Source organism: Urocitellus parryii, chromosome 4 (genome assembly GCF_045843805.1).
Source record: "Urocitellus parryii isolate mUroPar1 chromosome 4, mUroPar1.hap1, whole genome shotgun sequence".
NCBI lineage: Eukaryota > Metazoa > Chordata > Mammalia > Rodentia > Sciuridae > Urocitellus > Urocitellus parryii.
Window position 1 is genome coordinate 49,463,102 of NC_135534.1, and position 24,373 is coordinate 49,487,474.

General features: G+C 36.4%; 1 protein-coding gene across 1 annotated transcript in view; it reads left to right on the top strand.

Moving 5' to 3' along the window:
- The window catches only part of Rras2 (RAS related 2), an 83,734-nt gene that overhangs the window by 46,196 nt on the left and 13,165 nt on the right, over nucleotides 1-24,373 (top strand). The window contains exons 2-4 of the mRNA XM_077797532.1: nucleotides 22,606-22,693; nucleotides 23,755-23,857; nucleotides 24,024-24,132. Coding sequence (XP_077653658.1) covers nucleotides 22,606-22,693; nucleotides 23,755-23,857; nucleotides 24,024-24,132 — 300 coding nt within the window. The remainder of the gene's footprint in view (nucleotides 1-22,605; nucleotides 22,694-23,754; nucleotides 23,858-24,023; nucleotides 24,133-24,373) is intronic.

Sequence of the window (24,373 nt, forward strand, 5' to 3'; positions counted from 1 at the left end):
GATTGAACTTGGCAGTCTACCACTGAGCTACATACCTAGACCTTTTTATTTATTTGGAAATGACTTCACTAATTTTCCAAGGCTGGCCTGGAACTTGTAATTCTCCTGCCTCTTGAGTAGCTTATGTGCACTTCAGAGACTTGCTTTTTGATGAATTACAGTGTAGCAATTTTAGGTTCATCTGGATAAATGTTAGTTGAAATATGAGTTTCATTGGAACACTTGTAGGTGGAGATGTTGAAAAGGAGAACCTGGTAAGTGCTAATAGTAGTGAAATGTAGTTTCGACTTTCTCCTACGTTGTTTGTTCCCTCTCCCTGTCTCCCTCCCTCCCTCCCTCCCTCCCTCTCTCTTGCCTAATGTGTACTGATGCATACCTCACCAATAGGGCATTGGTTTTAGCAGATGCCATTGAAATGAAACAGTAAATTTTGTATTTTGTCACTTATCATATGCTGTTTTTTGAGTATCCTTTATTGCACTGTGCAGCTGTCACCTTTGCAGTATGTAAATGAGGAAATACAATGACTATGTTCAAGGACATAGATTTTAGTTGGTGGTAGTGGAAGAAGGGTCAAACTTCCTATTCAGGTTTTTGTCTAATGCTTTGGATTGTTTTTTTTTTTTTTTTTTTTTCTGTTTTAGAAATACCCTTTAGAATTTTTTTTTTCAGAATTTTTGTTAGTTTAAAATTACCAATATAAATAGCTCTGTACTTAATGAGACTTTGGGTTCTCTTATCACAGTAAATTAAATATTTGCTTGAAAAGGTGGAGTCAGTTTGGTCTTCCTTTATCTTGCCTCTAGGTACCCTAAAACCTAGATTTAATCTTAGTACTAAAAGAAACTGCTTAGTGAATCTAGTTGTTTTCTTTCATTTTTTTTTTAACATTTAAGTGATTAGAGAAGTCTTAAAGTATTTTTTTTTTTTTAGAAATAACTATCGCATTTTTGTTTGTTTGTTTAAAGGTACTGGGGATTGATCCCAGGGCATTTTACCATTGAGCTATATCCCTAGTCCCCTCCTTTTTTAAAGTTGTATTTTGAGACTAGGTCTTGCTAAATTGCTGAGGCAGCTTTGAACTTGTGATCCCCCTGCTTGAGCCTTCCTAAGTAGCTTGGATTTATGTGTTATTTTAAAAAAGTAGACTTTATTTTTTAAAGAATAGTTTTAGATTTATAGAAAACTTGAGGAAATAACAGAGTTTGCAAACCTGACACTGTTTCTGTTACTAGCATCTTATATTGCATAGTATATTTGCTAGAAAGAATAAACCAATACTGATACATTATTATTAACTATTGAGCTTTACATAGTTGATAACCTAATGTCCTTTTGTGTTCCAGGATCCTATCAGGATACTATATTGGATTATGTCTTTTTAGGCTTCTTTTGCTGGCTTACCTTGTTTTTGATGAACCTGTTATGAGTCCTCATTAAATATTTTGTGAAATGCCCCTCTGTTGGAATGTTTCTGATATTTTTCTCTTGACTGGACTAGGATTAGGGTTGTTTCTTTGTTTTTGTGTACATGAGTACTGGGGATTGAAACCATGCATGCAAAGCAATTGCTCAACCACTGAAGTACATGTCTGTCCATTTTAAAATTTCTAGACCCCAGGGACTTGCTGAGTTGCACAGGCTGGTCTTGAATTTGCAGTTCTCCTGCTACAGCCTCTCGAGTAGTTGGAATTATAGGCATGTGCCACCATACCCAGCTGGTCTTCAGGTTTTTTGAGAGTAAGAACCCAGTGTTAAAGTGCCATTTTCATTACATCATATCTAGGGTATAAAACTTCAATATGGTTTATGACTCTTGAGGTTGACTCTAATTCCTGACTGAGGTAATGTGTGTCTTCTTTCTCTACTACAAAGTAACTCTCCAACCCCTGCCCCCACTTTTCCATATTTTTTAAGAGGAAGTCATTATTTGCTGTCCATACTTATGGAGTGGGGATACTGTGTATTTTTGAATACACATTTAAATGACAGAATTTTAGTTTAGAAATTTACCTGCAATTAGTGAAACTTTTTTTTTTTTTTTTTTTTTAAGTATTGGGAATTGAACCCCGGGGTGTATAACCACTGAGCCACACTCTTAGTCCTTTCAATTTTTTAGCTTTGAGACAGGGTCTTATTATGTCACCAAGTTGCTGAGGCTGCCTTTCAACTCACAATCCTTGTGCTTCAGCCTCCTGTGGCACTGGGATTATAGGCTTGTGCTACCACACCAGGCAAAACTTTTACTTTTAACAAAATACTTTAAAAATGCATTCAGTGATTTGGTTGGGCAGAAATTATCCAGCTTTTCTTTTCCTCCGTGTTTTAGCCTTTATATTGCATGGCAGCTGGTAGATGGTTCTCTTTATATACTTTTTAGGCCATTTAATTGAAAATTGTTTTTCATAAATTCAGATGAAAGGGAAATTTTTGTCATTAGACAGTTCTTAAATAAAATTTGTTAATATTTTGAACTTTATTGCTTTTCTGCACTTCTTATTTTTGCACATTTTTTTTTCTAAATTGAGGACTTAGTTGATATGTAAATTATGATTAGAGACCAGAACAGTTCAGGACCCAAAATGATCAAGGGAAAGCACCTTGTTGGAAACCCCCATGACAATAAATCTCTCCTTATAGTTCCCATTTGTGTGTTTCTTTTATAAAGCTTATGTTAAAATTAGGTCAGAATTTCCATTGTAAACTCTGAATTTCATAGTTGTATAACTGCCATATGAACTTGATTGTAAACAAAGATCTTCAATGATGAGCCTGTTTTGAAAAATTTAAGCAAGGGTTATTTAGCTTCCAAGGTAGATGTCTAATTTCACATTTTAAGTTGAGAAAATGCCCAAATGGGCTTTGGTTCGAAAGGTGAACTTCACAAATTTTTCTTAGGATTTTTTAGTTTTTCTATAGTGAGGATAATAGTATCTTAAAGAAAAAAAATTAAAAATAATAGTTGGGCATGGTGATACATTCTTGTAGTCCCAGTGACACTAGAGATTGAGGCAGGAGGAGTTCAAGGCCAGCATCAGCAACTTGGCTAGATCCTTTGCAACTTTGCAAGACCATGTCTCAAAATAAAAAGTAAAAAGGATGTGGATGTCGCCCAGTGGTAAAGCACCCCTAGGTTCAATCCCCAGTACCAAAAAAAGAGTTAATCTCCTTCTCAAAATTTTGACACCAGTGTATGTATGTATGTTGCCCAGGCTGGTCTTAGAACTCCTGAACTAAAGTGCTTCTCCTGCCATAGTCTCCCTAGTAGCTGGGATTACCATCACACCCAGTTTCATTTATTTTTTAGTGATTACTCTTCAGATGTATTGCATTTTGAAACAAATGATTATATTGACTACTTTCCTAAAAGTATTAGAACCTTACAATCATTTAGTTACATTTCATTCATTTCCATTTATACTTTTTCTTCTTGTGTTTTTGTTGAATTACTAAATCTCTAGTTCAGGGAATAAAAACAATTGTTTCATTGGTCTATGTATATATTAATGCAATAAAATGAAATGTAGATACTGTTAAGCAGCTCTATATTTGAGTTCTGATAACTTGTGACAGGAAAAAAATATTTTCATTATGTTCTAATCTTGGGTTTAGAAACGGCTTTAAAATTTGGCAGCTAAGCTGGGCATGATGGTGCATGCCATGTGGCTTGGGGGGCTGAGGCAGGAGGATTGCAAGTTCAAAGCTAGCCTCAGCAACGGAGAGGACCTAAGCAACTTAGCAAGACCGTCTCTCAAAATAAAAAATGAAAAGGTCTTGGCATGTGGCTCAGTGCCCTTGGGTTCAATCCCCAGTACAAAAAACGGGAGGTGGGGGCAGCCAAACTTTGTAGATGAGTATATTAGTTTCCTAGGGCTGCTGTATCAAATTATCTCAAACTTTGTGGGTTAAACAAAGGAAATTTAACTCTAAAATCCAATTCTTGATAGGGTTGGTTCATTCTAAAGATTTAGAGAGACAGTCATTTCCATGCCTCTGTCCTAACTTCTCGAAGTTGTCCAGAGTCCTTAGTATTTTTGGTTGTAGGTGTTTATTCTAATTTCTATCTCTGCCTTCATTTGGCCTTCCCCTCTTGGTCTTTTCTTTGTGTGCCTCAGATCTCCCTCTCCTTCCTCTTAGGATAGTCATTTGATTTAGGTCCAGAATGATCTCGCCTTGAGTTCTTTCACTTCATTTCATTTGCAAAGTCCCTGTTTCCAAGTAAGGTCTTATTCACAGTTTCCAGAGATTAGGAGTTGGATTGTCTTTTTGGGTGACACTAGTCAGTCTCACTACAGTAAATAAGCCTCTTCCTGAATTTGCTAATAAGCGTGTGAAAGTACTTTTACTAAATGTAATAATAGTTATAGAAACTGATCTATATTATATGCATAAAAATGTGATTAAGAATTTGGTTTCATGCTTACTTTCTCTTCATGTGGTTTCCAATTGATGTGGCATTCTTTTACTATGAGATTAAGTGGAACACACATAGACAAGTTATAATTTGTTATTTTAAATGGTGTGAGCAGAGTCTTAAATTCTATGAATATGTGCCATTTAGCTCTTAACTTTTAAAATATACATACTTTGTTGTTTAAGTTGAATATGTTTGTGGTTCCTTCTTATACAAATCATGTTTTTATTCACTTAAAAGATTTTATATTTATCTAGTGATCTAGTCTGATTTAAATATGTGTGTCATAAAAAGGGATTTTTTAAAAAACTACTATGAATTGCTGGGTGTATGAGGTTAAACAGAAGGAAGAAGGGTGGTCCTTGGTGTGAATAGACAGCCACTTTCTGAGAATCCCTTGTCTTGCCTCCAGGCAGGTGGGAAAAACTGGTGAGAGCATTATCTCCTTCTGCTCTTCTATTTTGAGATGAAGGCATGAGAAATTTAATTCTTATTAGGGAAATGAAATAATAACAAGGTTGTTTTTAAAGTTTATTTGTGATTTAAACCCATGGTTTGACAGTGTACAAGCCCCTTTCCCCCCTTATCTATTCTCTGTGCACGTTAGTTTTGGTGTTTTGTAGCATATAAAACGGTCTTTATTATGCTTATTTGATATATAGTCTCCATATTAAAGTGTTACATTCACAAGTGCTAGAACCATGCCAGTTTTATTCTTACTTAGGAAACTATATCCTACCACTAAGTAGTAAGCACTCCACAAATAATCTGTTGAATGAATGAATTTTGTATGTCATGGACACTTAAAATCCACTCATGGAAACTTACCTCATTCCTTTTAATGGCTGTTTACTAGTCTATGATGGGTATGCCATAGCCAGTGCCCTGTTAGGGACATGTAGGTTATTAACAGTTTTTCATGTTTACAGAGCTGCTAGGACACATCTTACTTGTGTTTATCTTTGATAGTTTATATGTTAATTGCCTTCACTACTACCTATGCTCCTGTGAAATAGTTGAGCATATTTTAAAGTGTATTACTGATATAATTTTCAAGTATAACTAAATTACATTTTCCTAAATACATTTAAAATGTTTTTTAAATCAGTGAAATTCTTGCCATAAAAACTTGAAAAAAATATCAAAAGCAGTGTTAATATTCAGACTTTTGATTGCATCTGTGTGATGGTTCTTGGCTAATCCCTTTTTGGAAGTGAAGTATCTGAACCCTTCTTGCTATTGCATAGAAAATGTGGGAAGAAAAACAGCAGTTAGCGTAGAATAAGATTAGAACATCGAGTAAGAAATTAGGAAGAGTTCCTTTCATGTTTAAGCAGGTACTTAGCCTTAAGGGGACCAATTTCCCTAGGGTAGTCCTGGTTGATGCTTGTTATCTTGGTGTCATTAGCATCCTCTTTCAGTACTAGTTTATAAATAAGTTATAAGGTCACACTATTTAATCTCTTTATTTAGTTTTCTTGTCTGTATAATAGAGATACAATAGTGCCTAGTATATAGCTAATATCATAAAAGTGTTTGCGCTCATTGTTGACCTCTCTCTTTCCCTTCTTGAAATATTTTCTTCTTGGCCTCCTGGTTACCATATTCTTTGTTCTTGTCCTACTATTTTCACTGTTCCTTCTCATTTCCTTTGCCTGGATGCTCCTTGTTGTCCTGTCGCCTCAATACTGGAGTGCAACAGGTCCCAGTCCTCAGCTCTCTTTGATCTTGACCATTTATCTGTTGTTGATTCCCAAATTTATCTTAAGCCCTACCTTTTCAAGAATCCTTAGACTAATTTCTCTGTTAGGTAGCTAATAAAGTATTTTAACAGAATAGGTACAAAACCATTCTTTATGCTTTTCTCCATTCTCTGCAGCTCCCTCCTACCAATGCCAATAAATGGTATCACCATTCTTCCTGTTAATTAGGCAAAACATTTCGATTTTGGACAGACCTTATATCGATGTGATAGTTCATCAGCAAAATCTGGTTGAATCTTTTGGAAATACACGCAGATCTAGCCAGTTTTCACCTCTATTTCTTTAGTCATTTTCTCCTCGTTTTATTTTTTAAAATTAAAAAAGAATTTTAATTGGAGTTGGACACAATACCTTTACTTTATTTATTTATATGGTGCTGGGGATCGAACCCAGTGTCCCATGTTTGCAAGGCAAGTCCTCTATCACTGAGCCACAACCCCAGCCCATCCTTGTTGTATTTTTAATAGCCTCTCCAGTCATCTCTCAGTACTCATTCTTGACCACCCTCCATAACCCACAGCAGCCAGTATTACTTTTAATATGAAAGGCAAAATGTTTTACTCCTGTCTCAGAATCTCTAGTTGTTTTCCATTAGCTTAGAAAAAAATTTAGCGTCCTCACGGTGGCCTAAAGTCTCTGCTGTTTCCCTGAATGAACTCAGTTACTACTCTTCATACTGTTTGTTCTGTTGTAACCACTACTGCCCTCCTGTTCCTCAAACATGTTACATGTATTCTCACCTTTAAATGTAATAATCCCTCTGCCTGAAATTGTCTTCCCCTGTATAATAGTGTGGCATACTTCCTAACTTGGTCTAGGATTCCCTCCTCAAATGTCACATTGTCAGAGAAGAATTATCTGACAGTATTATGCAATGTCATAACCTCTCTTCTAGTTCTTATTATTGCCAGTCCCCCTGGCAATTTTTCGAGAGTTCACATCACTGCTGATATAGTAAGTGTTTGTTTACTTGGTGATGATCAGTCTTTAAGAAACTGTAAGCTTCATGAGCACCTGGGATTTGATTCTCAGCTCCTGACAGTGCCTGACACTAGATTGAGTGGGCTGGTGAATGAACCTAAGGAAGATTCATGTGAAAATTTTACAGTTTAGGGCTGGGGATGTGGCTCAAGCAGTAGTGTGCTTGCCTGGCATGCGTGTGGCCCGGGTTCGATCCTCAGCACCACATACAAACAAAGATGTTGTGTCCGCCGAAAACTAAAAAATAAATATTAAAAAAAGGAAAATTTTACAGTTTAGTTAAATGTGGGCTGTGAAGATCATTCCCCTTTACTTCTAGTTTTACTTTTACAGACCACTCTCTGTTTTAGAAGATATAAGAAATGAAACAGTGGCACACACCTGTAATCCCAGGGACTAAGGAGGTGGAGGCAGGAGAATAGCAAGTTTAAGCCAGCCTCTGGGGGAGCAAAAGTGACAACTAGAAGTGAGTTGTTCACCTATCTGCTATTGAGGCAGTCTATATCATTTCTAAGTTAGTTTGTTTTTTAAAAGAGAGAGAGAGAGAGAGAGAGAGAGAGAGAGAGAGAGAGAGGAGAGAGAGAGAGAATTTTAATATTTATTTTTTAGTTATCGGCGGAAACAACATCTTTGTATGTGGTGTTGAGGATCGAACCCGGGCCGCACGCATGCCAGGCTAGCACGCTACCGCTTGAGCCACATCCCCAGCCCTCATTTCTAAATTTGGAAAGAAAGGAAACCAATTTTTGAATCCCCATTTTAGGCTAAGCAGTGTACTGAGTACTTGGCAATATCACTTGATTTTCATAATAGCCATTTCAAATAATAATCATTATGCTCATCTTATTGGGGAGGAAATACAAATTGCGAGATTAAATAACACTCCCAGGATTATAGTAGCAATTAAGTGGGATATCCAGGCTGACTGACTCAAGTTCATGCCCTTTCCTATACTATTTCATGCAAACTGAAGATGTAGTCTATGTGCAATAATTTACGTTTTATGATGGTGTAAAGTTTACAGTAAAGTTTTCACGTATCTTATTTCATTTCTTATAACAAACTTTTGAACATAGATATCAACTCAACTGTGCAAGTAGATAACCTTGATACCAGTGATGAATGATTTGTTGCAAATCTTACAGTTAGAAAGGAGCAGGGCTATGCATGCCTCTGTGCAAGCCTTTCTTTCTAAATCCCCATTTCTTTCTGTGTATCATAAAATCAAAGAAATTCTCTAGCACCTGCAAATTATATTTTGAATGACCTATATATGTTATAATAAAATTATAGAGCTACAAAGAGTGATCATAAATAACAAATTCCTTATTGTATAGCTAAATGCCAAGAAACAGGTTTTCTCTTCTAGAGTGTAGACTAAAGCCTAGCTTTTGTTATTGAAGAGCTTATATTTAATCTATTTGGGTCTTTCAAAACCATTGTGTTCCCTGTTTTATTCACATGTTTCAAATTTCAAAAACTACAAAAAAATTTTTTTCCTTCCACTCATGTCTCACAGCAACTTACTTTTTCTTTCAACATGTAATGGAAGTTTCTCAGTTTCTTGCATATAAAGCAAAAACATAAAGTGTATGCATTTAATAGAGTATGTTGTAGATTACATGATGCTAGTACATGAAGTCATTCTTTTTTTTTTTTTTTTTTTTGATGGTGCTGGGGATTGAACCCAGGGCCTTGTTGCATGTGAGGCAAGCACTCTACCAAGTGAGCTATATCCCCAGGAGTATATTCATATTGAATGAACTTTTTATAATTTAACCAGATGTCTGCTGAAGGACATTTTATGGTGTTTTCAGTCTTTTAAATTAAAGATAATTCAATAACAATTGGCCTTGCCTGTATCAATTTTTTTTTATATGTGCAGATCTAATGGTAGGATAAATTTCTAGAAGTGAAATTGCTGGATCAAAGAGTGTTCTTCTTTTTTAATTGACACACTTTATTCTTAACATAGCACTGGAGTGTTTTCACTTTGAATGAAACTGACTTTTAAAAAAAAAATTTGGAGGGCTAGGGCTGTAGTTCAGCAGCAGACCGCCTGCCTAGCATGTGTGAGGCCCTGGGTTCGATCTTCAGCACCACATAAAAACAAACAAATAAAATAAAGGCATTCTGTCCATCTACAACTACAAAAAAAAAAAAAAAAAAAAAAATTGGAGTTGGCCAGGCTGGACTTGAATCCTTGGGCTCAAACAATTCACCTGCCTTTGCCTCTTGAGTATTTGGGACTATATGTGCAGGTAGTGATGCCTGGTTAGGATTTTTTACCTGTGCAGGGTATGAACTTTGATGTTTATATAACAGGTTAAATAAAATATAATGAAAGGAGTATGTCTTCAGAGTGAGACCTGATTTGGATCCATGTTTTACCAGCTTGCTGACTTTTGTCATTTTACCTAATTGCTGAGTCTCAATTGTCTCATCTGTAAAATGGGGTTAATATAACCAAACGTTCAGAGCTGTTGTGTATAACTACCGGTTTTCATTGTTTCTAAGATTCATATCATTGATTTTTTTTCCCTTGGCACATAAAATGAAGTCTTATGATTGGCATTCCAGATTTAATGAAATAGGGTGAATTCAGATACTGAAACTAGTGGACTGTGCTAGGGCATGATAAAGGCAGAGGAAGTGTTTTGTGATGGAGACTGTTGGGGTGTGTGAATGAGATGTTAGAAGGGTGGGTATAGCAATGGAAGTTTCATTCTAGACTAGCAGCAATCATACTAAAACTGTGAGAGAAAGTACAACTAGTTTGTGGAGCATAGGAGCAAGTAGTACCCAGAGTCTGGATATATGTAAGTTGAAATTATGAAAATTTTTGGTTAGTATCAGGACTTCAGTCTGAGGTTGAAATTTAAGAAATGTGTACTTATTTATGGCAGGAAGATTTTATAAGAGTGAGACTCTGGGGAGAAAATGAGTATAGATCATATATCTGATAAAGGATTTATATTTAGGGCATATAAAGTACTCTTACATTCAATAATAAGAAGACAACCCAATTTAAAAATGGGCCAAAATTCAAATAGAACTTTCTACAAAGAAGATGTCCAAATGGCCAATAAGCACAAAAAGGTGCTCAATATCCTGTTGGGTAAATGCAAATCAAAATTGCAAAGAGATACCATTTATATACTTACTAGAATGACTATAATACAAAGACAGATTTTTCATTTCAGGTGTAGGTGAGGATATTGAGAAATTGGCACCTAAAATATTGCCAGTGTAAATGTAAAATGGTACAGTCATGTTGGAAAACAATGATAGTTCCTGAGAAAGTTAAAATATAAAGTTCCCGTATGATTTAGCAATTCTGCTATTAGTTATATATACCCAAGACAAATGAAAATACGTGTCCACACAGTAATTTATATATGATTATTCATAGTAGCATTGTTCAAAATAGCCAATATGTGGAAACAACCCAACTAATGAGTAGAGTTATCCATAGTGGTATACCATAAAAAGAAATGAGAAATGAAGTCCTGATAACATGCTGTGAACATGACATGAAAATGTGAAGTGAAAGAAGCCAGACACAAAGACCATGTATAGTATCATTCCACTCGGGTGGAATGTCTAGATTATGCAAGCCTATAGAGTCAGAAAGTAGATTAGTGGTTTAGTGGCTCTAGGGCTGGCGAGGGTTGGGGGAAATGGGGAATGACTGCTAATGGGCGTGGAATTACTTTTTGGGGTGGTAAAAATGTTCTGGAGTTGGTGATTGTTGTACAACCTTATAGATGACTAAAAACCATTAGTATGCATTAAATGAATTTTAAAGTATTTGAATTATATCCCAGTAATGCTCTTAAAAATGACAAAAATAAGACCCTGATTCTAGGAAGGGCGTGAATTACTTAGGAGATTCAATATAAGAAAAGATTCCAGAGCAAAAGAGAGCCCAATGATAAGAGATCATGCTGAAGGTAGAAAATGTGTAGACTGGGAAACTCTGTGAGAAGAGGGAGGAAACGTGGTGATATTGAGGTTTACAAGTAAAATAAAAGCAGTTTCGCCATCACAGTATCCTGTCAGGGTCAGATGAATATCAAAGCTAACAATGCTTCTTCCTTCAATCTCTGCTGGCACTAAGGTCTGTACAGCGGTTGAGCCTACAGAAAGAACCAGGACCCAGGAACCCCACTGTGGGAAGGATATTGGTAGGGAAAGGTGGTGGCTAAGGTAGGGCTAGGCACTGTCTGGTTCATCTAAAGTGTGCTACAGAGGTTAGCATTACGTGATTCCGTCATTCTTGGTCCACTTGAGATGAAGGTAAGGAAGAATAACTTAATTAAAACAGCAGCTACAGGAATAGGAAGGATGGGATGGATTCCCTAGAAAGGTGAAGTTCTGCCAAGGCAAGAACAGAAAGACAAAAGACAGGCCTTGGTATGAAAGACAGTAATGGAATTTTCTCCAGCCTCCTATGGGGATAGTGTGAAGTATTTGTTAATATCTACATAACATACCAACTAGGCTTAGATATCCTTTTCTGTTGTTCATCAATTATTTCGGCTAGCATAGTCATCACTGTTTTCTTAAAAAAATTGTTAATTCTATCCTTAAGACTTTATTTAGGTTTTATATATTGTCTCTTGAAATGAGAATACAATAATATAATGTGAAAGCAACCAATGTTTAATAGTTCAAAGGAAATAAATTTTTCAGGCTGCTTAAAACAGGCCACTGACTCATGATTGCTCAGTGGCTTATAAATATTATGTCAGCTCCGAAGGATGAATACAGAAGATGAAAAAAGGATGAAAGGTGATGACTAAGTTAAACTTGTCTTACCTACAAATAATTCATATCTATGAATAGTGGCTGTATCCTTCCTGGCCCCTTTTCCTCTTGTGACAGTTGTCAAAATCCACTGGCATTAAGAACTATAAATTTTTGTGTAGTCTTATCTACCCAGTAGGGTAGTTTTGTAAGTTGTAGTTGGGTTGTGGAGGGAGTAGGAGAAAAAAAAGCCCATGAGTTTGGAAGGATAAAAGCAGTTCAGATTAAGTAAAGCTTCCTTTGGGGAGCTGACATCATGAAATGGTGATTTACCCCGAGTAATTTTCCTTTCACATAGCCCGAAGCCTTTTCTTTTTGACCTGTTCATAAATTCATTTTGGTTTAGTATTTTGCTGCTGCTGCTGTTCCACCTCCCCCTCCTCTTCTCCCTTCCTCCTCCTTGACTGTTCTCTCTGCTTTACTACAATGTACTCTATTTAGACTGATATTTCATCTAGTTCCTGGGAATTGTTACTTTTAAACTGGGAGAGGAAGGAACAATAGGAAGAGTGGTAAGTGGGTTGAGGTGTTTTATTCCAGTAAAGTTTTTATAAGGAGTTGAAAGCCAGGGAATAGTCAGAAGTTAGGAAGGTTTAGGAGGCTGGAATGTATATTCTGTGTGTGTGTGTGTGCGCGCGCGCGCGCGCTGAACAAGGTTTTCTTCTTCAGAAGTCTTGCTTTGGGCTTGCTCTGGAAAAAGAAAAATTCTTTTCCCATTTTCTTCTTGGGCCAGATGTCTTTGCTTTAGAGATTAGAAAGTGGGCCTTTTACTGGTTCAGGACCATATTTAAATGTTAGCTTTATGGTCTGGGCTATGACATACAACTATAATTTAGAAAAAGATTTCCCTGGGGAAAAGAGTACTATATAACTGACTTAGAAATAAACTTTTATCATAGAATCAGTTTGTTCATTGACTTTGTACTGTGTTTTTGCTGGTGGCATACCAGGTCCATTCATTTGCAATTATATACCATACCATGAGGTGTATACATGATAGCTGAAGTTGCACAGACGTCCCTTGAAAGGCACATGGTTGCTTTAGGCAGTCTGAGACAATTAAATACCTTGACTGACTAAATTTTGTTAAAAAGAAACTAAAAGGATACTGGATTTAGTGTAGCTTCTAAAGTACTGCAGTAGAGTTCCAGGTCATAAATTATGGAGATATCTGTGATTGTACATGTTAGGTTAAATGGAATACTAATTTCAATCAGGAAAAAAATATACATTTGAGTTAGGATTATTAAGCATATTGGAAACATTTGACATAAAAATTAGGGAGGGTGTTGTAGGGAACAAAGGTTCTCTGTGACTTGACAGCTGCTGTTAAAAAGTGACACAAGGAAGATCTCCTCTCTGGCTCACAGCTGCCTGAAGTTACTCTGGTCTTCTCTAGTGTTACCAGAGGAATTTGCACTGCACTTGTTTTAGAAAATAGAGACTGCTGATAGCTAACTAGGTCCTTGTTGTGCTCAGGGAAACTAATTCTCACACCTCTATCTATATATTTAGTTGTAGATGAACATAATACCTTAAAATTTTTTTAAAAAAACTTTTATGTGGTGCTGAGGATCGAACCCAGTCTCTTACACATACATGCTAGGCAAGCACTCTGCCACTGAGCTAACACCCCAGACCCGGGAAACTAATTCTTAACTCCTCATTATGATCTTCACAGTTATTGGGCTTCCTATTGGTCAGTACTTTGAGATTCTAAATATGTGTGGTACTTTGAGATTCTAAATATGTGCAAAGTGGCACATTACTTGACTCCAAGAAAGTTCTAAAAAGCATGACTTGTGCCTGGGGCACATCAAATCTAATTCTGTGTGTCCTGGGACATATATGACAGGATTTTTACTGGAACTGTAATCTGTTTTAGTTTTATTGAAGTCCCCAAAACAGAAGGTGCCCAGTTACCCTGATTTGCATAAAGGGTAGACCTGAATTGGTTTTGTACACTTAGCTCACACTTACTGTTAGAGAGTCAGTATTCAGTGTTAAAGGCTCTGACAAGGACATTTTTGGAGAAATGTTAGTATTTGAACCTTTAGTATTTTTTGCCTCTACACATAGTGAGGGAAAGAGATGAGGTATGTTTCTCTTAAGTCCCCTGCATTTAAGCCAAATGGTGGGTGGGACTTTTAACAGAATCAGTCCAAGAGCTTGACTAGTATCCCCTGGAGTTTGGGGGCAGGGTCATAAGAATTAGTATGCAAATCTGGGGCTCAGTAGCCCCCAGGCAGCGAGTTTAGGGAAAGGAAGAAGCTTTGTGTTTTAAGTATTCTGCACTTGGGAAGATGGTAGTGTTTTCCTGAGTGGAATCAGCTAAAAGACATTTCGAAAGGGACATTGTACATGGTCACCGAAAAAGTGACATAAGTCAGGAGGGAAGGATCCGTGAAAACCCCAGAGATTCAGGGTTGGAATTGTAAATGGCCAGGTTTCATTCAGTGCCTAAGAATTTTATGTCAAAGGCCTCACTTTGGGCAGTATCTCAGGAAACCTATAGGCTCTCACAAGAAAGCCCGAACATCACATTTAATTGGTGTAGCCTTTTGACCCCCCACCTCCTACTTTAGCCCTCTTCACTTCTTCAGCTCCCACCCTGAAGGAACCAGGGACAGCCTTTGTGGGGACAGAAGATATGCAGAATAAGAGGTTGAGACAGGGAGGGAAGATGACATTCCTTCACCTCCAGCCTAGTTGCAGACTTCTCAGACAAGCTAGAAAAAGGAAGAAGCTTTAAATTAGCTTTAATTTAGATGAGTATTGACTAAGGTAATTAAGACACTGTGCTAGACATCTTGATTATTGGAATTATAATGTTCTGAGTGTTGAAAGTGATTTGAAGAAGACTTTATAATCAAAGGATGACTAGAAAAAAATTGAGACTTTCTTTGATTTCATTCAGGACCAAGGAGAAAACATGCCCACAGAGGGACTTGGCAGAAAAATTTTATGCCCTATTTTGAGCCCTATTGAGCTCAGTCTGTTATTTATACATTTATGAGTTAGTTATATATTCTTATGTACACATACATGAAAAGATAGTTATAATTTCCTTTTAAAATTGCCTACCAGTCACATGGCACACATAAAGCTTGGCATTCATATTTTTCAAATCACAACTTTTAATAATAAGATGGAATTTTTGAGGTTGGGAAAATTCAGACTGTCAACACCTTAAGGGTAAGAGAATTCATCTTTCTTTGTGGTGTTGGGAATTGAACTCAGGGCCTTGCACATCCCAGGCAAGCGCTCCATTATTGAGCTATACTCCCCAACCTAGGGTAACAGAATATTAAGGTGAGACTATTTTGAGATAGTTTTCTAGTGTTGAAGTGTTGAAGGCCTTGCAAAGAAAGCAAGATGTGACTTGGGTTTTATTTGCCAAAATCTATTAATGCCTCTGTGTGTCATATACTGTGCTTTGTACATATTTTTACTTTTTACAGTGATCCTCTAAAGTTGGTATTTCTTCATTTCATAGGCAGAACAATTGTGATTTAGATAGGTTAAGCGAGTTATTTCAGTTTCCCATAGCTAGTACAACTGTAGAGCTGTATTCTGGCCTGCCTTACTTACACAGTTCATTCTCTTCCTATTCTTTTTCTGCAGCCTCCCTAGATTGTCTCACACACTGGAATTACTGGTAGGACAGGGATAGGGTAATCTCATCTAGTGCTCCTGGCTGGAAAAGGAGAATGGAGGATACATAGCAGGAACTGGTGATCTGCAACCTTAAAATCCATAGGGGCAACTGTGTGCTGTCCCCCACCTGCACGGTTCATTCTTTCTGCTTTCAGGAAGATTTTTGTTGTCTGCTGTCTTTCTTTTGCCACATTTATAGTGGGCATTGGAATATGCTCTCCTTAAACTAGCCCAGTTTTTACTTTTTTTTCCCTTATTGAGGAAATGGGGGTTAGAGATGTTTTAATTTGCAAGGAATTCAAGCAGCTAGCAAGTAGGATGGCATCTGGATTTGAATTCCAGGTCTGACTCCAGAGCCCTTGTATTTTCTTGTTATTGAGCTGCCTACAACAAAGACTTCATAAATGCGTCTCCTCAAAGAAACCAAGTCCTTATGAAATCTCGTGTTTTGGTTTATTGTATCATGGTTTTAAAAACATACATATTATGTTGATAGAAGTGATAATAAGGAAATGCTAACTTAAAAGGGGGGGACAGAAAAATCAGGATTTTACCTCTGGATTGTTTCACATTTTTTTTTTTTTTTGGTGTGTGTATGTGTGTGGAATGGATGAGTGAGCAGGAGCTCAAGAAGGAGGCAGGAATGTGAATTTGTTAGTCTTGTTTTTTTTTGCTCCTTATTTTTCATGGTATTTTTATTCATTTTATAGGCCAGCAAAGGAATGAAAAATTTGAATATTATATGAATTTTATTGAACAATGATATATTCTTAGAATATGAGCTTAAGAGAACAATAATAATATAGTCTTAGAATATGAGCTTAAGATCAGATCTAAATTTAAATAGTAGTTTTTTTTTAAGAGCGAGAGAATTTTTTAATATTTATTTTTTAGTTTTCGGTGGACACAACATCTTTATTTTATTTTTATGTGGTGCTGAGGATCGAACCCAGTGTCCCGCGCATGCCAGGCGAGCGCGTTACAGCTTGAGCCACATCCCCAGCCCCAAATAAACAAACAAACAAACAAACAAATAAATAAATAAAATAGTTCTTATTAGTTGGGTGACCTTGAAGAAGTAACATAATTTTGTGCCTCATTTTAAAAAAGTCTGTAAAAAGGGACTATCTGTTGAAGGGTTCATTGTGGGAATTTAATAAGAAAGTACATTTAACCAATAATAAAGTGTTATAAACTGCCTGCCATATGGTAAATACTTAATCCCTGGTGGATGTTGTTGCTGTGATTGGGGATATCTTACTTCTTATGGGAGCAGTGGAAGCAGGAAAGAAGTTGTATTCTTATTTCCTGCCCTTGACTGAACCCTCTGGAGAGGCCCAGTAGGAAAGCTGCAGGGGCTCAGAATCTTCCATTTCAGTCCTGGATCTACCAGTGAGTTGATGTTGACACTCTAGGCAGGTTATTTTACCTTTTGAAAAAGTCTTTGCCCTTAAGGAGTTTAAATTCTAGTTGGATGGAGGGAGGAAGGGGCAGTAAAAATATAAAACAATATAGTAAGATACATGTGTTGTTGAAAGAGAGGAGATAATAACACGGAGAGGGAAAGTGAAAAAAAAAAAAAAAAAAGAGAGCCCAGAAAATACTCTGAGCAAGGAAACAAACAAGCCCCCAACCCCCCAAACCAGACCCTCAGCCTTCTAGGTCATAAAGCTCAGAATTTTTTTTTTCTTTTTTCTTTTTTTTATTATTAGTTGTTTAAAACATTACCAAGTTCTTGACATATCATATTTCATACATTTGATTCAACTGGGTTGTGAACTCCCATTTTTACCCCAAATACAGATTGCAGAATCACATCGGTTACACATCCACATTTTTACATAATGCCATATTAGTGACTGTAGATGGGGTAGAGAGAGAAGATGGGAGGGGAGGGGAAGGGGGATAGTTGAGGATAGGAAAGGTAAAGCTCAGAATTGACAAAGGATCTCTTATCCTTTTTTCTTTTTCTTTTTTTTTTTGCATCTTCCCTCCCTCTCTCTCTCTCTCTCTTTTTTTTTTTTTTTTTTTTTGCAGTTCTTGGAATTGAATCCAGTGGTGCTCCACCCCCGAACTACATCCCATTCCTTTTTAAAATTTATTTTTATTTTGAGATAGGGTCTTGCTGTATTGCCTGGGTTGGCCTTGAATTGGTGATCCTCCTGCCTCAGCCTCCCTAGTAGCTGTTATGGATGTGTACCATCATGCCTAGCCCTTATCCTTTTTTATTGATTTAACTCTCTATAGCTCTTATGGTCTATAAGATTTAAAAAAAATTAATCTTAGTAAGAAATTGTCATATGCAGAATTTCAGAATTTCAGTATAACATAACCTATGTAGACTTTATGTAGACTCATGTCACGGTTTTCCCACACTTGTTTGTTTCCTTTCCCTCCTCTTTCTACCCCCTATTCTTTTTGAGGACTCCCAAGAATCCTGAGAATGTCTGAAATGCTCATTTATTTACAACTCCTCTGTGGTCGCTCAGATTTAGCTTCATATCTTCTGTGCAAGAGTAGTAGACTTAACCAATGGACTGAATTCACTGTTTACCAGAACCTCCGATAAACTCCCTGTCCTTGTTAGTTCCTAGACCCGACACCACCCTGTGGCCGTACTAGGGAACTACACTTTCCTCCACTTAGTGTCAGGAGAAAGTGAATTGTCACTCCTGCCTACTGAATGCGGAAGGGCAACTCATTTGCTCTCTTCCTCTTCCCCTTCTTTTCATCCTTAACATAGAATGTTTGAATAGGATGATAGTGAGTTGGCATAGCTTTTAGGAGGCCAACTAGAGGGCTGCTTGTGCAATCTAGAGGCGTGTAATGATTCTTGCTTATCATAATATGCTTGTGGTATTAAGGGTTTTCCACAACCTTACACAACCAGATTTTATCAGGAGAAATACATTTCTCAGTCTGAATGGAATAGTTCCTCCTACCCTAAATTAAAGAAACTGAAGTTCATTTGCTATTCTTAACAACCTGGGAGGCATTGTGCCCTTTGATTTTAGACATTTGTTGAAAATTGCAATGCTAGCATGAATGGAGCATCCTCTTTCTTGTGGCTAGGAGCCTTCTACTTTGGTGTGGTACCAGGGAAGCATGGTGCTTTCCTCCAGTTCCAATTCCTTTCTCCTTCAGTGTGTTCTTCTGAACCCTTTGTTGTATTCTTATTCCCTGCCCTTGAGTGAACCTCCTCTGTGTAGCTCAATGCAATACTGTGCTCCCTGCCCCCAGCCCCACTTCTGCCACATAATAGTCTTTCTGAACTATGGTTGGTAACTTTCAGCTTCAGGAAAGAGTCTGTTTTCTTTTCTGGCCTGTTACTGAGGTTCTGTGTTTAAAGTGAATGTACACATAGTTCCCATGCATTACTGCAGTATTAACCTGTTTAAGTTTGTTGCCTTCCGAACAAGAATGGTATTGTGCTTTATAATAATTTTGACCTTGACCTTCCTATACATTTATACTCCCAACTCCTCTGTCCCTAAGAGTAGCTCAGTTACTAATGTTGTATTAAAAACAGTGGTCTCCATGAAAGTAGGGACCTTGTACTGATAGAGTACATAGTGGGTGCTCCAACCATGCTAGAATTGTAATTTTCTACAAATGTTTGAAATCAAGAAAGCAAGAAAACTGTTGAGGGGTTTCAGGAAGTGGGATATAATGCTTTGAATAGTGAATATCACAGATCACACTGTGTGGGGCTTTATGTACTGTGTAAAGAAACTAATGAATTCTATAAGAAACAAGAAACTACTTAATTTGTATAATCTAGAGGTATAATTCATATACATAAAATGCCAAAATCTTAATTGTATGGATTTTTACTTTTTTATATACCAGTGTGATTACTACTCATATTTAGAAAATATTTTATCTTGAATTACAACATTGAGATACTAAGTACCAGAGATCACATGGTTGGTCTGTGGTATAAATAGAACTGGAACTGTTATAGCTGCTTCTGTCTTTATAGTTGAAGTCTTTATAATTGAATAAGAACAACAGTTCAGATATATAATTGCATGAGAAAAGTAATGCAGTTATTGTATGGTTGTCATTGATTAATCATCAGCATGTCTTGGCATTTTATATGCATTACTTCTTTTTATCTGCTCCACAAGCTTTTGTGACTCTTCTTGTTTTATAGATGCTAAAGGTAGAGAAGTAAAGTGATTTGCCACAGATCTGAAGTAGCAGAGTTAGAATTGAATTCAGGATTGACCATCACCAGAGACTGATTACTTTTTGGTGGTCTGCTGCCTCAAATATCTGGTACCTGAGTTAAAGTGACAAAAATGTTATGTTTTTGTGGTGACAAGTGATGGTTATATTTGTTATATGTGTACAATGAATGCTTATTTTAGGCACATTGTGACCTGTTGCTTACTGAATGAATTATGAAAGGGAAGGTAGTTTTTTTTGTTTGTTTGTTTGTTTTTGTTTTGTTTTGTTTTGCAGTCCTGGGAATTGAGCCATGGCCTTGTGTACACTAGGCAAGTTCTACCATTGAACTGCTCCCCTAGTCAGAAAAGTGCCCCTCCCAATACTGGGTATTGAACCAGGGCCTCACACATACTCAGCAAGGGCTGTACCACTGAGCTTTATGTCCAGCCCAGGAAAGAGTTTTTTACAGACCCTAGAGTGAGTTCCCTAGAAAGAATCTTTCAGTGAGGATGTCTTTTTAAAAGTTGCATATAGTAAGATGATGACAGTCTTTAGACAAATTTTGAAAATAGGATGTAGTAAAGATGAGATGTGGACCTAATATCTAGAAATCCCAAGTTAGTTCACCTTAAAAATTAATGTGTGTGGAAATTAATGTGTGTGGAACAAAACCATGCCAGTGTTAGCAGAGTTTGGGAAGTCTTGTAATATTGTATTTAAAGAACTGACATTCAAAGGAAATATGAAACTTCCACAACTACTAAAAAGAAAAACAAATAATTTATTACAATAGACTTCAAAGTCACGTAAACCAATGAATGATACATGTTAAATCCCCCAACCCCCAGGACTTGGAATTGAACTTGGGCACTCTGCCACTGAGCTATATCACCATCCCTTTTTTCTATTTTGAGGTAGGATCTTACTAAGTTGACCAGACTGGCCTTGAACTTGCATTCCCTCCTGCCTTAGCCTTCTGAGTAGCTGGGATATGCCACTGGGCTCAGCATGTTAATATCGTGATTTAGTATCACAGTATAAACGTTCATCATATTTGAAGAATTCCAGCTATCATGAATGGCTTGCACATTTGTAAAAATATATTTAATAATATTTGTTTATTCATTCTATTTTCAAACAAAGTAGTAGGGATGGTATAATACTTTCAGGCATATAATGGGAAAGCTAATGAATTTCAGGTTTTACAAGATGAAGGGATGTCCAGAAATATCAGGTGGCTGCAAAGAAACATATCTTAAGAGAAACTCATCTTCAAAGTATGAATAATATGCTTATTCAACTTTTTTGGGGTAATATTGCAGTTTGATGTTGTTTAAGAGTAGTAAATTCAAAGAAAATTGTTGTCAGTTGTATTTACTTTTTGAAGGGGTGTGAGTGCCAACATTTAGTTCAGGATTGTTTTGATACCTGTTCAGTTTAAATGCACATGGGGGCTGATGGTGGAGATGGCTGCTACTGTTGGTAAATGATTCTTTAAACAGACTCTTTTTTTTTTTTCTTAGTAAGTCATACATTTTAAATGGGACCATCAAGAGGGAAATACAGTTATGAGTAATGAATTCTATGGTTAAGGTTATTCCTCAAATAAAAATAAATTGTGGGAAAGACCTTTCCAATAAAATGAATATGTAAAACCATAGTAGCAGGCAGATTAGTATCCTCCCCAAGTCAGGGTTTTCTTGACTCCTTTCTGAGTACCTATTGAGTAGCTTTCTGAGCATAGCCCACCAAGTTGAGGGATGTTACCTAAGAACTCTGTGCTCCTAGAGCAATGACTTGCTGCAGGAACCCTTTCCTGAAGAATGGCCAAAAACAGTTGGCTCTGGATCCTAGCTAGCATTAAGCTTTCTTCCTCTGAGTCCTTTCTCAAGTTTTGTTAAATGAGTCAAAATGAGTCAGTGGGACAGTGGACTGTGAGGAAGTTGATCCCTAGGAAAGCAAAGAAGATAGACCAGAAGAAGAGTAAGTCAGTATCACAGGTACTGCCCTTCTGATAAGAAATGAGAAATGGTTTCTTTTAGATTATTGCTTTATTTTTAGAACATTTTAAAAGAAAAGTATGATATTCTAACTGCCCATCCTTTTGATGATGATTTAAAAGATAATAATTGTGAAGCTTTGATAAACAGAAATATAATTTAAGTTAAAAATGAAAAGATTAGATGAAGTTTGAGATTTCTACAGATGAAGTAATCCTGAATGATGTTTCTGAAGCATCATTTCTGCTGAAAGGGGAATAATAATGAGAAAAGAAGGTGGAGGAAGGAATGTTCCAGGCCTCTTTCATTCGTGTGTGTGTGTGTGTGTGTGTATTTTTTTTGTGATATATTCATTTTTTATGATGCTGGGGATTGAACCCAGGGCCCTGTGCATGCAAGCACTCTACAACTGAGCTGTAATCCCAGCCCTCTTTCTTTTAATTTCTTTGCATCTATTTTTATCTTTAGGACTGATGTTTATGTGAAATATAAGTAGGTCTGAATTACAGTTTATTGTATTTTTCTAGTTTTTCTAGAACTTGAGTTCTAGATTCTTAGCTTTAATTATAAAAAATTATAGCAGGTGATTTGCAATCTTGGCATTTTTCTGATATGATAATCCAAAAATATTTAGTATCTTTTCTTCACTTGGAAGGTGCTCTGAAGAGACTCATTTATTAGGGAATTAACATATAATAGAATAAACCCCAATACAGTGAAAACATCTTGATTAGTTTGGACTAAATGGAATTCTATAAAGTTAACAAACAGGCATGAATTTTTTTCTTTTCCTTTTTCTTTTTTACAGTCCTATTTTGTAACAGATTATGATCCAACTATTGAAGATTCCTACACAAAGCAGTGTGTGATAGATGACAGAGCAGCCCGACTAGATAGTAAGTAAACTTATTTATTTTAATAGTTCATCTGTTCTATTTTTAAAAAGTTACCTCTGGTATTTTGCTGATTATATAGTATAATGGAAATGTTAGATGAAGTCTTCAATATAAGCCTGCCTTTTTCATTAGTTTTGATGAGTCTGTATATTGGTCAGTTTTTTTTTTTTTTCATATTGGTCAATTTTAAATTTGTCTCTGTAAATGAAAGGTGAAACAGTAATTGAACTGATCTTGTTCTGCTAAGACTGGTCTTATAATTTGTTGAAATGTATTTATTGGTACAGCTGGAAATAGTAAATCAGGTCTCATTTCTTCCTGCTGTTTGGCAAAGGCTACACTGGGGAAGTGACCATAGAGTTTAAGCCCAGAGGCTTTAACAAATACTGTGCCTGGTTAAATATACCACTTCCACACAGGAGAAAACACTGCTCTTTTTTTTTTTAAAGTTGTAGATGAACAAATACCTTTGTTTGTTTATTTTTATGTGGTGCTGAGGATTGAACCCAGTGCCTCACACATGCAAGGCAAGCACTCAACCACTGAGCAACAATCCCAACCCAAAACCCTGTTCTTTTAATTTGTGTGATTCTTTTATTCATAGAGATTAAGAAATGTATTAGCACCTGTCCAAAGTCTGGTATTTGTGTGGCGTGGGGACAGGTAACAACTGCAATTTCTTTCTTGAATTTATAATATGTTTTCCAGATCTTTACATGGAGGAGATAAATATTCAAGTGATTTCAGAGGTTATCTGATTCTATCTGCATAGATGTGTTTGATATTTTTAACCTTGTAATTGGTATGCTAATATATTCTAACTGTAAAATGGATCTGTGCTGATGAAAATAAGCTCTGTAACTGTCTGCCATTAGAATATGTTTGTCTTTAATATTGAGAATAAAGTATTAAGAGAGAGGAATGTCATTTCCTTTTTATACCAAGAGTAAGGCTTTCTAGAGGACCCACACGAAAGGAGCCTATCCTTATAGAGGAGCAGTTCATAAAAAATGAAAACACGGGTTTTTTTTTGTGTGTGTGTGTGTGTTTTTTCCCTTTAGTTTTGGATACAGCTGGACAAGAAGAGTTTGGTGCCATGAGAGAACAGTATATGAGGACTGGTGAAGGCTTCCTTTTGGTCTTTTCAGTCACAGATAGAGGCAGGTTAGTAGCAATATTAAAATGTAGGCCATTGGTCCTGTCTACATAATGATTTTATTGAATTTAGATTCTCTTGTTTTTAATAATAAAATACTAATTGGAATATGGAGCTCGTTGAGTTATGATTCCTGGTCAAATCAATTAATTTATTTTATTTTATTTTTTTAAGTTTTGAAGAAATCTATAAGTTTCAAAGACAGATTCTCAGAGTAAAGGATCGTGATGAGTTTCCAATGATTTTAATTGGTAATAAAGCAGACCTGGATCATCAAAGACAGGTAAGAAGGAATTTCATTGCTGGAAAATCATGTAAGTGAAGTGATGAGTTTAATGAAATAATAGAAAGTCCTATGATCAAAAACAAACAACTGTGCTGATGTCACTTCAGTATTTATTGATGAGTTTAGTACACTGGATCTTGGAGAAGTTACATTAGGTAAACAATAAAAAGAAGATTTCTTGGGTAATATCTAAGAACTCTAATTTAGTTAGATAATCTCAAATGCCTACTTTATTTAC